At 33.2% G+C, this 16,042-nt stretch overlaps 1 protein-coding gene across 2 annotated transcripts in view; it reads right to left on the reverse strand.

The window, feature by feature from the left end:
• CALN1 (calneuron 1) overlaps positions 1–16,042 on the reverse strand; it is a 139,401-nt gene that overhangs the window by 37,799 nt on the left and 85,560 nt on the right. For both annotated transcript variants that reach the window (XM_072415952.1, XM_072415943.1), the window contains exon 4: positions 13,938–14,050. In XM_072415952.1, coding sequence (XP_072272053.1) covers positions 13,938–14,050 — 113 coding nt within the window. The remainder of the gene's footprint in view (positions 1–13,937; positions 14,051–16,042) is intronic.

A 16,042-nucleotide genomic window follows, 5' to 3' on the forward strand; every position in this document is an offset into this window, starting at 1 on the left:
TACTCCAGATCTACGATTTTAATCTAGCCAAAGAAAAAAACACAACAACACAAATCTTTTGCTGACAATTTGTTTGTGCAGAAATAAAAAGGCACTTGATTTGTGTATTTATGCTAAATACATAATCATGACACATTTTAAATAGGGTAAGTTGCGTTCCTTCTAAACCTTCACTTATAAAATCTATTATAAACACAAGTGAAGCGCTGTTGCAGCATTTCTGAATAGTAAAAATTCACATAAAGAAACAGAATGTCATTATCAAACATCTGTTCGAAGCAACACATTCTAACAAATTGCATTACTTATCCAAGGGACAGATTTAGATAATAAAGTTCTGTTAAAGCAACAAATAAGGAAAATGGAAATACATGTAATTGAAAGGGGAGATGTGCAGGATCTCATAATAATCAACTAGGTAAGAAATTTCAATAATTTTCATTATATTCAATATACTTGTTGAATAGGTATGGCATTTGAGTCTGCTGCAACTTGAGCTTGTGGATAACTTTAGATGCCCACCAGTAACCGAGTTTGCAAACATTTGCATGCAACAAATGTGGAAGTGGATGCTATGGTAACAACTAGCTCGCCGACAGTTGTTTTTCTTGCCAAACTCTTTGATAGCTCTTATGGGTAATACCAACCTCCAGCCAACTGGGGTGTTCCCTGCTATTTGTTCTCATTGGAGCCCATTCTAAGGTTTGTATGAATGGTGAATGTGAAAGATGCCAAGCCTGGGGCTAGGCAAACTCAAGTTTTCCCATCATTATAGAAGATTCCAACAAGCAGGTGCAAATGTGTAAATCAAATGGATACCAAAGAGTATATTATCACTTCTTCGATAACAAAAGCAATAAAAGGTTTTAATGCATAACCAATTTACAATATTGGGAATGTAGTATTTTTTTGAGTCTGAGCACAGGTAACTTTGAAGGTAAAATGTTTTAATTGGTATAAAGATTAAAAAACTTTCATTCAAAATATGGTGAAAAATACAAGTCCAATTATTATCATCTTTTTATTTTTCCAAATTTTAATGGTCATCTTTTTATTCTTTAAAGTCTGTGCTTTCAGAAGTGTATCACTTTAGTAAACATTCATCTGCCTAATGTCTCATTCTATGATAGTACATGGGGGATTCCAGTAGGGGCAGAGCTTTTAGTCTTATATGGTATAAGAAACGATACAGAAGGTAGAAGCACTCATAATTATTAAGTGTATAAAGGAGAATACAGACGTTGGAAAAGCTTACAATTGATTTGGGTGTACAAAAGGATACAGAAGGCGTAAGAGTTTACAATCTATTAAGGTATAGCAAAGAATATAGAAGGTGTAAGAGCTTACAGTCTAATATGACATAGGGGAGGATTTAGTAGGTAGAAGGACTTATAATCCATTAGAATATAATAGATAAAATAGAAGTAGAAAAGTTTACAAGTTTTAATGGTATAAATTGGGATACAAAATGAATAAGAGATTACAATTTTTTAGTGTGTAGGGGAAAGTTACATAAGGCAGAAGAGTCTGCAAACCATCCAAGAAAAGTTGTAATACAGAACAAGGTGTTTTTGAGGTGAAAACATTTATCTTACATTACTGTAATATGTATACAGGAGACTTGGAATGGGAGGGGGGGCAAAGCTAATAGTTTGGCAGATTTTTTTGGATTTAATCATGCTCTGGTAAATAGGCTGAACAAAATTAGTCTGATCCTTAGAAGGATATTTAGAAAACAGCTAATATATGGAAAACAAAATAAAATATGGTATCTAATATCTTCAGTAGCGGCTCCAAACTGTTTAAATGAAAGCAGTTCTCATTCAACACTAATTTTAAACTCAACATTTTCTTCATATTCACTACTTGAAACATAAAATATTTATAGGAAAAAAACAAGAAGGACTTTAATTGTTTTATGTCATATGTCCAGTAATTTGTTGTCGCACGAACAAAATAAATTTTGTGGCAACTATCAAAGGGCTGCAAGATACAAGACATTGTCTTCAAAAGAATATTGATTTAAAGGACACCTTTTGAAGATAATTAAAATACTTATGATAAAGGTTTGTATTTCCATATCATCTAGAAGGCAGAAGGCAGATCTTGGGCAGAGGAGAGAGCTTCAAGTTTTCTTCTGAGAATATCAAAAGCTCCTTTTAATCATGATATAGAATATTGAACTGTTTTACAAGATGTTTTAAGGAGACTATGGTAAGACTGTAAATGAACTATACACTGCCAATGTCTCTTCTGCAACATGAGGTTGAATCCCAGTTTGGGTAAAATATCAGACATAGAAGAATTAATATGTTGTTGTTCAGAATCTTTAATTATCAATAATTAAGTAGGACTTTTTAGGTACCTATATGCTTAAACGCACAAATACTATTAGGTAAAATCATTACATTTTTATTGCGTTAAAAAAAAAAGCACAACATGAAAAAATAAAAAGACGTGCCCCAACCACAGTGGTAGTTGGGGAGGGTACAAATAAGTTTTTTTTTATATTATTATTTGTATTTATATAGAGACAACTGTTTTGCATATTTTGGGTTTTACAAAATCCATGTTCAAGTCACTAACTGTCCCTTAAAGGGGCTCACAATGGAATGTTATTTCACTGTATTTTCATGATCATAAGTAATACAAAACTCTGTTAAACCATATAATGTAAACTGCAGTAACATTGAATTTATATGTTGATTATCTCTTTATATGACACATCCAAGTAGGTTTTTTAGATGTCACACAGATCATCAAATCTATCTATCTATTCTATCTTACTTAGCTTGCATTTACTGTCTACAGTTTCCTCTGAGCTCTCTGTCACTATTTTTCTCAGATACACATTTTACCATACTTTTAGAACTGAGAGCAAGAGATTAATTGAATTGGTTAAATCTCAGTCAGACATTGCATCTGACAACTGGCACTTGGGTCTTAAAGGAGTATTAAACATTTTCCACTTGATTATAGCTATTGTTTAGTGGGCATATACTAAACTACCAACTAAATGACCTAATCGGGAGAACGTTAGGAGATAAGTGTCTAAAAAAGTTGTGCTCAGATTATATTCTCTCATCAAATCTAAGAACAGTTTGACCTTTGCAAATAATATATTTTCTAATAATTAAAATGTATTGTAAATATATTTGCCATCCTGATCCCTGGTCCTCATTACAACATTTACAACTTAAAAAATCAGCACCACCACTACAAGCAATTCTAGAACAAATAATACATATATCAAATTCAAATAAAACCAAGCTGCCAGCCACAGGATGATATACACTCCTCAAATGCAACAAATAATAAAAAGCGGCATAGCAAGTACTATACATCAATTCACAAAAATAATCAACATTTTTTTAGTGATATAATTTATATATATATATATGCAGCTCTAAATACAGTGCTGCTCTATGCGTTGCACACAGGTGTATAAGTAAACATATAAAATTTTAGTCACTGCCAACTGCTTTTAATGGTGTAACCGTGCATCCTGAAAATAAATTATCATTTTCTTTGGATTCAACACTTTTCCATTGTTCAAAACTGATATTATGTTTATTGTTTTGGTAATTTGTTTGCTCTGTTCTGATAATTTGCAGTAAATAGGAGCAACTATATATCAAGCTATTAAGCCAAACAACAAAAGAGCCTTTACATTTTTAGGAAGCTTTTCAGGGGACATTACTTAATAAATAGGACTCTCCACAAAAAAACATAGCAAATTTATTTTACATAATTCCTATAAAGTTAATTCATAATTCATTCATTAATTCATTTTAAAACAGATATATGTTTGTTCATGGTCGAATAAGGAAGGGTTAAAAAACCCCAATCATATTATTTTTTGCCTCCTGTATCTCATTAAGTAGTATTTCCTTCATTTTTTTCTGACATGGAAGCACAACAGAAAATACAAGGAAATGTCCCCAAAGTGAATGAAATTCATATATTTAAGTCCCCTTCTGATCACTCTGTGCCATTGATTGTCCCCTTCTGATCACTAACGTATGTGCCATTGATTGTCCCCTTCTGATCACTCTGTGCCATTCATTGTCCCCTTCTGATCACTGACTCGCCGGGTAACAGACTGTGTTAGAGCAGGGATCAGCAGCTTGCTTGTCCTTTGAAGTTACTTTCAGTTTCACTCTGCACTGCAGCCAGCATCGAGGAGTCACACAGAGGCACACAGTATCAGGTATCGGAGGATGTCTTATTTGCGGGGGTTGCTTTATTTTAATTGTTTGAGCAAAAATCGGGGGTGGCTTATTTGATGGGGATGCCTTTTCATCGGGGAAACACAGTAAAATGAAAAAATGAAATCTGGCACAGCAACAGCAATATGAGAATATGAAATATATTTACAAGTCTTTAATATGAAGCAGCATCTTCCTCACAGTTTCTGCACTACAGGCAACACCCCTAGACAAGATATATAGTGAGTGGTATGATTACAGTTCCAGAAGCACCAAGAGAAAGAAATCAAATTTAACCTAACCTTAACGGTTTAGAGTCTCATTGAAAAGTACAAACTCCATGAAGGCATTGTTGTAGCCACTGTTAGAAAAATAAATGTTTTATTATATTTCATTTTTATTATCAATGTTAAATGGTACAAAACTAAAAAATATTTCACCTTATAAATCATGTGCTTATGAAATATGACATATTCTTCATGTTCCATATAAACCCAGCTGGTAAAGAACTATATGCAAACTCTTTGCTATGTCAGCCAGAGAAAACACCCATCTCTTTCCCAGGGCAAACACAGGGATAGACTTAAATGAGAGCCTAGCAATGCTTTGTTTGTTTGTGTTCTATAAAAACAGTTCAGTGTGTATAGTTTGATGAATGCTGCCAAAGGAACGTGTAAGTAAAGAAATAAAGTGGAAAATTGTAAAAACAGCAACAGAAGAAATTAGAAAAAATTTACAAAACATATACTATAAATAAATTATCTGAAGAAGTTCATATAAAAACACTTAGAAAATATTCATAGGTGGCCTGACAATGGAGCTGTGAGCCTATGTCGCTTCCTCGGTAAACTCACCAAGCACCCATATACCTATATTTAGCCATGATCAGATGGAAGAATTAGTAGACATATGCCACAGGGATTAGTACATCAATGACTGGGTAATATTTGTTTTCACTGGAGCTAGTATTGGTAGGCTAAGACTGCAACAATATGGAACCAGATTTAGAAGCCCAATTACAGAACTAGCTCTGACTGACCTTCACTGGGCCAGGATCCAGGAAGTGAGGGTCGGCTGTGCCCTGTCTGATTGGGTGACTTAACATCCCCAAAGGAATATATTGCTGGGGACCCCATTATTCTCTATCCCCCATCTAGGGACCCTTGCCATGTCCTGATAGGGATAAGTGATAAGTGAAGATGCTGGAGATAGAACAGTGTGGTTCAAATATGCCCTCTTCAAACCATGAATTTTGAACTAAAGACTTTGCAAGGTCTTTTCATTTGGTGCATTAGGATAATATTAGTTGCTTATGCCTTATTTGTTTCACAATTTATGGACTTTTTCTGATGGTGTCCTTGCTATGGACTGGATCATGAATCAAATTGGACTTGTGAAGGACTGTTCCAGGCTGAACTTTTTTGAGCAGCTGAAAGTGAAAGTTTAGTCACTTAACCTATGTTTTATGTTACGATAAGGGGTTAGACTGCTTTCTTTTCCTTTTTCAAAGCTGTTTATACACATCTTTAAATCCATAACTTTAAAATTACCTTCAAAGTGTTAATAAGTCAGGTACAGCTTTTTTCTGCTATTCGAATTGGAAAGAAATTTGCCAAGGTGGTCTGGGTTCAGACGCTAACCCACATGCTAACCCATGGATTCTGTAGCAATGATGTTGTTACAGAATACATGGATTAGCATGCGGGGGCTTGGATATACTTTGATTAAATTCAAGAAATCTTTGGCAATAACAAATCATTAAAAAAAAGCATTGCTACCTTTACCCCTCTAATTGAGTGGGCACGACCTGATATCCCTGTAATGTTTCCTGTTAAAACGGCAATAGTCCATGAAACGCGTAGAATCTATAGTGGTTGTACCCCTATATTGGAGGAAGCCCGAATATCCCTGGTTTGCATGTATTTTTAATGCACTAGATTTTAATTGTTGTTTTTAATGAATACACAATAATGTTCATAATTTTTTATATGTCTATTTGGATATAAACATATTAGTTACTTTGTCCAGTAAAGTCCCGTTGTTTTTTTCTACATATTTTTCTAATGGATAAAGGGTACTAGCTGAGCAGTTTGAAATATTTTCATTGATTTGACAGTCCTAAATGCAGCTTTTTACCATATGGTTGTTTAAACAGCATTTTTATTTGATTCAAATTCATTTCAATGCATATGCTTTAAATTCCATTCCATTTTACAGGAAATATACCAAGAGATTATAAATATATACATGATTAGGAAGGGAGAGAGGGAGAGACAGAGAGGAGAGAGAGAGAATGCCGCATAGAAGCTACAGGAAATCATCAACCCTCAGATGACACAAAATGAAAAAAATAATAAATAAAAAATGCTACTTGTTATTCAGTTACATCTTCTTTAAAAATATAATGCTTTAGAAGACACCCCGCCTCCTACTTTTTTCTGTCTGTTGAAATCCTAGCCAGGGGTTTTTGTGCTAATACAGCTATTACAGAAGTTTATGCCAAAATTTCTGAGGGTCTTCTCCAATGCCTCCCCTTATACCAAGAGTCATGTGGGCTGATATTCACAAAGAAGTGGTGCCTCATTGCTATAGGAAAAAACAAGAACCCTGAAAATCATTTTAAAATACACAGGTTTAGTGCTCCCCATAAGTTAAAAGACCCTGATGGGGCTTGGCATACCTCATGTAAAACCGGAAAATGTTTTTCATTTCGTGTACCCAAATCAATGGTCAAATATTAGGGGGGCTGGTGAGTTCCTATTGTTCTTTGATGTACAATACCCTGCAATAGGCTAATAACTCAAACTCAGTAATTTTCACTGTTTGCATTAAAAATACATTCTTTATGTATCATTTATTGCAGAACTGAATTAATGCGTGCCTCTTATTTCTGTCTGTAGTTTCAAGATTCTTTTCCCCTTTTCATATTGTTCTGGTTTTTAATTTTCATAGTTTAAAATTTAGCCCAACTCCAGAGCAGCCTTGGTTTATGATTGCTGTTTATTTTTCAACTGCTTTTGCCCTACTGCCTGTTCAATGAATGTGGAAATCTCCACACAACTGCAAATTAGTTTTTTTACTTGTTGCCTTCTTTACAAGTTTGAATAGTATAATAATTAAGAACAGAATTTTAATGGCCTAGTTTGACATTTAATTACTGGCATTCGTATATTTATTGTTGAATGGTGCTTAATAGGCATGTCTTGTCACTGACTTCAGTCTCCCTGGTGCAAAAGATTTGCCTAGTGTGTTAGATCTCCCAGAAAGTCAATACATGCATGGTAAATTTTCTTCTCACTTGATTAAAGGTGCTAATTTGCTGGTGTCTAGTCACACTTTAATCAGTAACCAATGATCATATCTTGAGCATTTAATTAACACTTTGACTTGTGTACTATATCTGTTTTGTAAAACATCCTTCAACATGGCATCCCACATCTTAGATCCTTGTATATTTCAAGTAAACATTAAAGGGATACTTCCCACAATATTATATTTATTTTAAACCTAATATTAGACATTTCTAATAAAATGGTTGTTACGAGAAATAAACTGCATCTTGGAATGGAATTCGTTAGCTGTAAACTGTAACATTAACCAGAGGAAATCTAGAAAAAAAAATACTACTTGATGTGCATACATTAAAGTAGAATAATAAACTAGGGCCCCTCTGTAACATAGTTTTATTACTTGTTGGCTCTACCAATACATGCTTTATTTTTCTACGGAATTAGGCTTTAACATGGTTGGTAATTACCTAACAATAATGTACACCTATATTTCAGTGTAAGACCATGACCATGCTGCTAAATGGCTTACTGTAATAAACACAGTTTTGTCACTGTGTTACAAGAAATAGAATAATACCAGATCTACAGGGAGGTTCAACAGTTCTTTTTTTTATATTTTTAATTAATATTTTTTAATATTTTTATTGAGGTTTAACAATAATTAACAATGGTACATACAAATTGAATTAGCAGTTGTTGTACAAAAACTTTGGAACAACAATTAACAATACATTGGTATTAATTTACAATCAGAACATAGGCAGACAGTTAATATCATTCAGGACAGATCCACATAGCAGAGTTTACTCGCCATCTATAGGGGGTCATTTTCTTGTTCTCCACCCAAATACCAAGTGGTGTGATGGAAACAATTGTATAGTTTAATTTTTGTAGGTGAGTTAAGTGTGCCAATAAAGCTTTCCCATGTTTTAAAGAAAAACTGTGTTTCAAATTCTTTATGCATAGAAGTTTCAACCCATTCCATTTTAAATAATTCTTGCAACTTAGCTAGAAAAAAAGACACGTTGTTGGGAGGTAAGTTTCCAACCAGCAGTGAAGTATAGTTTTCTTGGCTACTGCTGAAAGTAATAAAGCCAAAAAAGCGAGGACCTGCACTCTTCACCATCCCAAAAATTGCCGCTTTCAGGGGTGTATGGTACATAATTTAGCAGTTTAGTACAAATGTCAACAGTTTTTTTTAATTCTTATATACTAGAACCTAATCTTCAAGTAGTCTTAAAAGTTTTGAGAATATTAGGTTGATTTACTAAAGGACTTGAGAAGAACTTCCACTCAATAAATAGTTTGAATATTCATTACAATTATTTAATCATGTGAAAAGCAAAATCGTGTTAATTTTGAATACCCAGCCATGTGTAGATGTGATAAGTAAACAGGAATATGGTTTTCCCATGATTGAAAGGTTGAAGTGAATAAAATTTATTTTGTGATAATTCCCAATAATTCTAGCACATCATCATCTTACCAGGGGAAGGTATGCCAGCAACTTTAATCTTGAATTACCTCTGAATCTTAGGTCTCCAGCTAGTTCCAGCTTTAGGACTAAAGCTACATACACATGCTAGATAATTGTCATCCGAGACAAGCAATTGTGATTCTCTCAAAAAATCTTAGCTTGTACACAGCAGATATTATTTAGCATTCTTCTGTGGCAGATCACTAAACGACTTTCTGGGGACAAACAATATAATTCCTTTTAGTAAAAGATGCAGCGGGGTTCCTCTTATTTTACCATCCCACTCACCTCTCTACAGAGCTGAACAATGTTGTGTGTACAGTGCTCATTCTTGCCTAGTGTGTTATAGTGTGCTTATAGTTGTAGACAAAGTTGACAAGATAAGTAGAAATAAGTAATGTTTGGATGTAACCCTTTAAAAATCATTCTTATTTAAAATGTAATATTTAAATTCTTTAAAAAAATCACAGTTTTTAGAGGTCACAATGTTTCTAAATGTCGTTCTTTACAGAAAAAAAAAGTAAAATAACAGTCAGCAGCTTAATGTCAAAGAATTATAATTATGAGTTTCCTACTGCTTTTTCCCCTGCTTGCCAAGTTTTAATCACCTGTGTATTTATATTGCTGCAGCTAAAAGTATAACTGTGAGAGCATAAATTTATAACAATGAAAATAGAGTAATGCAAGTGAGACATTACTGTGAATAACGTTTCAGCCCTATCTGAAACCGCCAACTTTTCTTTACTACATTCTGTAAATAATAATGTTAGTTTGCAAGGAGATTAGTGCAGTTATATTTATTTGGTGATGCATTTTAGTTTGTTGACTAAAGAAAACAATTTAATAGGATACACAGTAGTAGAATAATGTATTGAGGAGCAAGCATTTCAGAGCAAGAGTTTATTATGGGTAGTTTTTTAATGGTGTGTTTGTTAGTTAACTTGAAGCAGACCTAAACTCTAAAAATAAAAGAAAAAAATGCAACCAGACAGGTCCTTTTAAAGGAACAGGTAAAGTCCCTTCTGCAATAAAAACCTTAACTCATCACAATTTAAACACACTCACTGGTCCTTCTTTCGTCTAGGGCACCACTATCTTCTCTGCTCTGTTCTTCCTTGTTCTGTTCTTTGGCCATTTTGATTAACCAGGCTGGGGTGCAGACTAGCGTTTATTTCAGAAGAATAAAAAAAAAGATGTGATGTCCCTTCTGCAATAAAATGACTGCTGTCCTATTTTTTTTAAAGACCTGTCTGATCACAAATTTACAAAGCTTCAAGAATAATTCATATAACTATACTTTTATAAAAGTATCTTTGCACCTACTCCTTGCCTTTGCATCCCCAAAGTCTAATTGTCACCTGTCCATATTCCTGCCAGATATCCCCCATGTGGTCAATAGGAAGCCACCACAGACACAGCTGCAAACTCTTCTGCACTACATTGCAGTAATACCTCCTGGAGGTTTTTTTTCTCAGTTTAGGTCTGCTTTAAGCACTGTTGAAAACTTACTGTCAATAACATATTTGTGTTGTCCCACAGCTTTATGTCTGCAATACCTAAATACTGTATATAAAAATGAAATCATCATAGTACCCTTTCAGTTCTAGAAGTGGCATATTAGATGTAGGTATACCAGTGCAGATAAAGCTATGCTCAGGCTGGCAGTAAGGTTGCAGTTGCATTCATGTGAACTGCTGACCAGGGGGGGATACTACTATGTAGCGTTTACCCATGGCAGTCCAATAGAGGATGATTAAGTTGCTGGGAGCCATGTGGGATCACTTGCCCCTGCTGCAGGTCTGAACTTTTCCTAACACTACAACTACATCAAGCCCCTATAAATATTTTGACCAAACCATTTTTTTGGCCACTGTTCTTTAACAGTTCAAAACAACTTAAAGGTCTAGGACAGAACAAATAATTAGTCAATTTGTTGCTTGTGAACATGCCATTAACAGACAAGGTTATCTATTTACACTGTGCAGAACAAATATTTTCTGAAAAGTTTCTGAGAAGTTTACTTATTTTCAACCTTGCAACACCATGCTTTTTACAGTTCAGTTATACAAAATAAAACATAAAAGGCAAACACACCAACAATAGTGAGAAAAGAAGGCAATCTGTGTTTCTATCTATCTATCTATCTATCTATCTATCTATTAAATATAGATACCTGCCACCTTGTAACCTTAATAAAAGTGTGAAGGGCAGAAAGTCAAATAAGATTTCAATTTAGTTTTCTAAATTATAGAATGGTCTACTGCACTGATCATGTTCTTTTTGTAGTTTTACATTTCTGCAACTTGTATGAGATATAGCTGACATTATTTTAGAGCTATAACTATGCAGAAGATCCAGAAATTCTGAACTTCATTTCACCTTGCAATGTCTGTATCTGCAAATACTTTGACTTTCAGAGAGAGCAAAGTGATATATTCTGAAAACTGATGTCACTTGTTTGATTCATGGGCCTTTTAGGCTCTGTACATATAAAGCTAATATGGGGGAAAATCGCTTCTCAATCCAATAAATTACAACAAAGTAGCAAATATTGTGTGATAAAATATTTGTCATAATAATATAAAATAGTGAAACTGGTTGCTGAATGTATGAACACAAGCCTGTTACCTTAGTTTTGCATTTCAGTACTGTGTTTGATAAAAATAATAACCTAAAAGGAAATGTTTGACATTATACAAACCATTTTTTTAATTTACCAGCATTTCGTTTTTAAATTCCACAATTCTTTGTATAAGGTTTGCCAAAATGTATAATTTTGCCCTACTGCATTTGTATTGCTTATTTTTTAACTTGCTTTCTCATCCTTACTTCCAATATGCTTTCTAATGCAATTATTACAAGACTACATATAATGGAACCAAGGATGTTGTTCAATAATCAAATAAATGGGTTCTCAATAGTGATGGGAACTTGATCTGGCTTTTTTTTCCACCTTCCCATTATGTTCTTTGTAGTTGTCCAATGGGGCTGATTTACTAAAGGTGTTTAGGCTGTTCACCTAGCAAAGTGAATTGTCATTCTGCAAGGCATAATTAATTTAGCTTGGTAAATGAAGTAAGGCTCTTCTACCTTCAGCCATCCAACCAAGAAGCACACATCCATGTGCAAACCTATATTCCTTTCAAAATCCCTTGCACTAGTTTGCGTAATATTTGGAAAGTAAATTAGATCTACCTGGATCCAACTGATTTGTCAGTTCAAGGTTCAGATTTTTTACCTGCTATCACCCAAAACCCAAAAAAACAATACAAATATTATTGTTTACAATGCATGCATTTTCATTGCCAATGACCCAAAGCCTTTAAACAATAACTAATGCTTTAGATATTCACGGCTCATGTTGACATACAGGTACAACAAGACTTAATGAGTCTCATTTGAATCCTACACATGATCTTCCTGTCTAGTAAATAAAATTAAGCAATACCTTTTTACATACACAGCTACAATTTAAACAAATAATATACACAGTTCGCATAGTTAAATACATAATGCAAATGAACAGTGGTAAATACAGTGACTGCAATTTTATCCAGAAGAACAGAAAACAGCTACTTCAAATTATTTACTTCCTAACCGTCTGGAAGGTACTAAAAAATCTGATTAGCACAAATCACATATACATGGAAAACAAAATCTACAAAGTAATATGCAATAAACGCAAATCTCCCAGCTCATTTTATAGCTTTTTTTTTAATGCAAAAACCCAGAGAAAGTGTGATTGTTACCAAGTGAAAGACCGTACCTGTAATTTATCATGAAAACTGTCAGAAATATAATTGATTATTTACCTTAAAATTAGTACGATGTTTGCCTAATTTTTTAAAATTTACTATATATTGTATGCTTGCAAGAGCATGGTTCTGATGTTTCTTGCTTCTACTGTTTTTGTTGTATAAAGGATTCATTGCTAGATACTATCCATCTCTACATTCGCTGGGTATTTTTAGTTTTATATATTTCAATATGTTTATATTGTACTGTGCATGAACTATGTATGTATTTATGTTACCTGATATTGTCTATATTGCACCGTGTGCAGCACTACAGAGGATAATGGCTCTATAAAAATAATAATATTTTTAAAATGCAGATGAATTGTGTTACCATTAAATATTGTTTGTACAGCGTTATATTCCAAAATGGTGTACAGAAAAGTGTGAAGTAAACACTAATTGCTAAGGAGCATCTGGCTCAATATGCGTTTAAACTTGCAAAGTGACATTGAAGTCTAAAGGCAGAACTCACAACACTTGATACAGATATTTATTTAGGATTTGTGTCTAAAATTTAGGTATAACTCATTGAAAGCTATGGTAATTAAACTTAAAAATTTTCATCAATAGTTCAAACAAGATCACTTGTAAATCACTAATCTATGGCTAAAACTGACTCTTACTAATGCCAATAAAAATATTATATCATATAAACACGTAAAGAAAGCTAAATTAAACATCATAATGATACAGTATGTAATAGATCTCCAACCATCATTCACATTTTATAATAAAAGGATGAGGCCCTAGGCACAATCACCAATCACAAATTGTCCTGGTAGGTGAAATTTGTTATTTGAGCACATACAAACGCATTTTGTAAACTCAATGAATGACGAGAATTCAATGATAAATTCATGTATTCCCAACTACTAGTAAATGTATCCATGACTGCATTATAAACACTGTCACCATTACTGGATCTTGGATTTCCGATTTAATTATAATAAGATACAGTGGTTGATAAACAGATAAATGATCTGGCATTTAAATGGGTGAATAACATTAAAAGATACATACAAAAAAACTTTTGACTTGGCCAAGTAGAAAATAAACAGTGACAAATCTATAATTTACTGTTTTTTTTAATATATAAATAAAAATATTGCTCTAGGGTATAAATAAATATAAAGTGTTGCTGATAATTGAGAATCGAATCACTTACCTGCCAAAATATACTATCTATTGTGTTTCCAAGAAATCCATCCCGACCTTCTGTGGATACAAGTTTAGGACCAAGAATTGTCATAAATTCATCAAAGTCCACTTGGCCATCACCTAAAAAAAATAAAATATATACAATGAAATTTGACCTGATAGGAATAAGCAGGACTGTTACTATGTATAAAGCTGTATATAACTTGAAATAAAACTAAACTAATAAAAGGAATGAATACATAAATGGTCCATATGGAGAACTCTATTCCTCATTATTCACGTTGAGATCATTATAAAGCACAAGAGGGCACTCTTTGCGTCTGGAGGAAAAGAAGTTTAAGCTCCAGATAAGGAAGGGATTCTTCACTGTAAGGTCTATGAAAATGTGGAATCGGCTCCCTCAGGATGTAGTTTCAGCAAATAATATAGATTACTTTAGGCTGGGTGCTTTTCTAGAAGCACAGAATATACCTGGGTATTAAAGCTTTAAAATAAAGGTAAAAAGGACTGTTGATCCAAGGAACATGTGATTGCCTCATGGAATCAGGAAATAATTTTTTTTATCCTTTTGGAGCAAATTGTACCTGGGTTGTTTTTGTGTTCCTCTGGATCAACTATGTCCATAGGGTTTTATATCTGAGATAGGTTCAACCACTAAGAAATAAACATATGTCGTTTTTCAACCTGACTCACTATGTAACTATAAAAATTATCTGTAAATATGCATATTATCAGTATATACCCATGCACCATTTCTTTGTTTAAAATTTGAGTTCCAAATGTACCTTGTGCTACGTTGATTACCATAGTTAAATTGTTTGATCATTCTATATTTTCCTCAGGTAATCCACAAGTCTGCTAGACAGTAGACCTGCCATAACAATAATGTAAAAATCCCATAAAATTGTGGTTATTCAGTAAGGTGAACCCAATTTGTTAATAAAATGTATAATAACCAACTAAATAGCTGAACAGTAAGACATCCATCAAGCATGGTATTTAAAACAGAGGTGTCTAACTTTAGTCCTCAAATGCCACATACAGGCCATGATTTTCATACAGAATCATTTTTTGACTCTGTTTTTTCATACTAAATTTACTGCTGTCTAGAGAAACACCATAAATATGTTTAGCTCCAGGCTCCTAAATACTGGAGTAGAACACACTTAATTTAAATGATTTGTGTGTTTTCAATGTTTGCCTTCACCTAAACGCTGTAAGATTTGCCAGCCTGCTTTATAAATCAAAACAAAAGTTGCCAACAAATAATAGAAAATGTGGGTGAATATTCCTGGAATTACACTATCCTTATAAACAGTGGTCATAATTAGTTTTCTTCACAGCAGTTTTCCAGTATGTATGTTAATTTGTGATACTATATTATTTTTTATTATTAGAGCTGGTGTAAAAGAAATGGCAATAAACAGAGTTATTTATTAGTTAAAAAATATTTACACATATTTATTCCTTGGTGGGAATGACCATTTTGACACAATACAATTCCATCCCATGAACTACTTACTGTTCCTTATACAACATGCTTTTTGGATGTTCCAACAGGCACTGATACTTGGGGATTGTCAAATCATCCTATATATTTAAACACTATATGTGGTCTATCAGTACTTTAATGACAAATATTATTCTCACAGTTGTTTTACCTATTTTATGATAAACCTATTTATTACACTATGAGAAAACACTGCTGTACCGAGTTTTACTTGCACACCCAATAAAATTGTCCAAAAATTCAATGATTTTATCAGTGAATTATTTATCAATACCTATATATCTAAGACCATAGAGAAAAAAATTGTATATAAATATGTGTGTAGTACTTAATTTATTAAGCATGTTTGGGGTCCATGTCTAATTGGAAATAGGGTCAAGGGGTCACTTCTAACTTCTGAAATCTGCCTTGTTTGCAAAAACAGAAATTTCAGCATACAAATTAATGTAAAAAAATGTAATATGTGTTAGAATGTTTTACACCCAAAATATTAATTATTCATGTAAAACAGTATGAATCAATGGATACAGTTAGCTGCTGCCCAAATATATAGTTAAAAGATAAATTCATTGTTACCTAGATTAGGCATACTGTACAATGTG

The sequence above is a fragment of the Pyxicephalus adspersus genome, chromosome 1 (assembly GCF_032062135.1).
Source record: "Pyxicephalus adspersus chromosome 1, UCB_Pads_2.0, whole genome shotgun sequence".
Classification (NCBI taxonomy): Eukaryota; Metazoa; Chordata; class Amphibia; order Anura; family Pyxicephalidae; genus Pyxicephalus; species Pyxicephalus adspersus.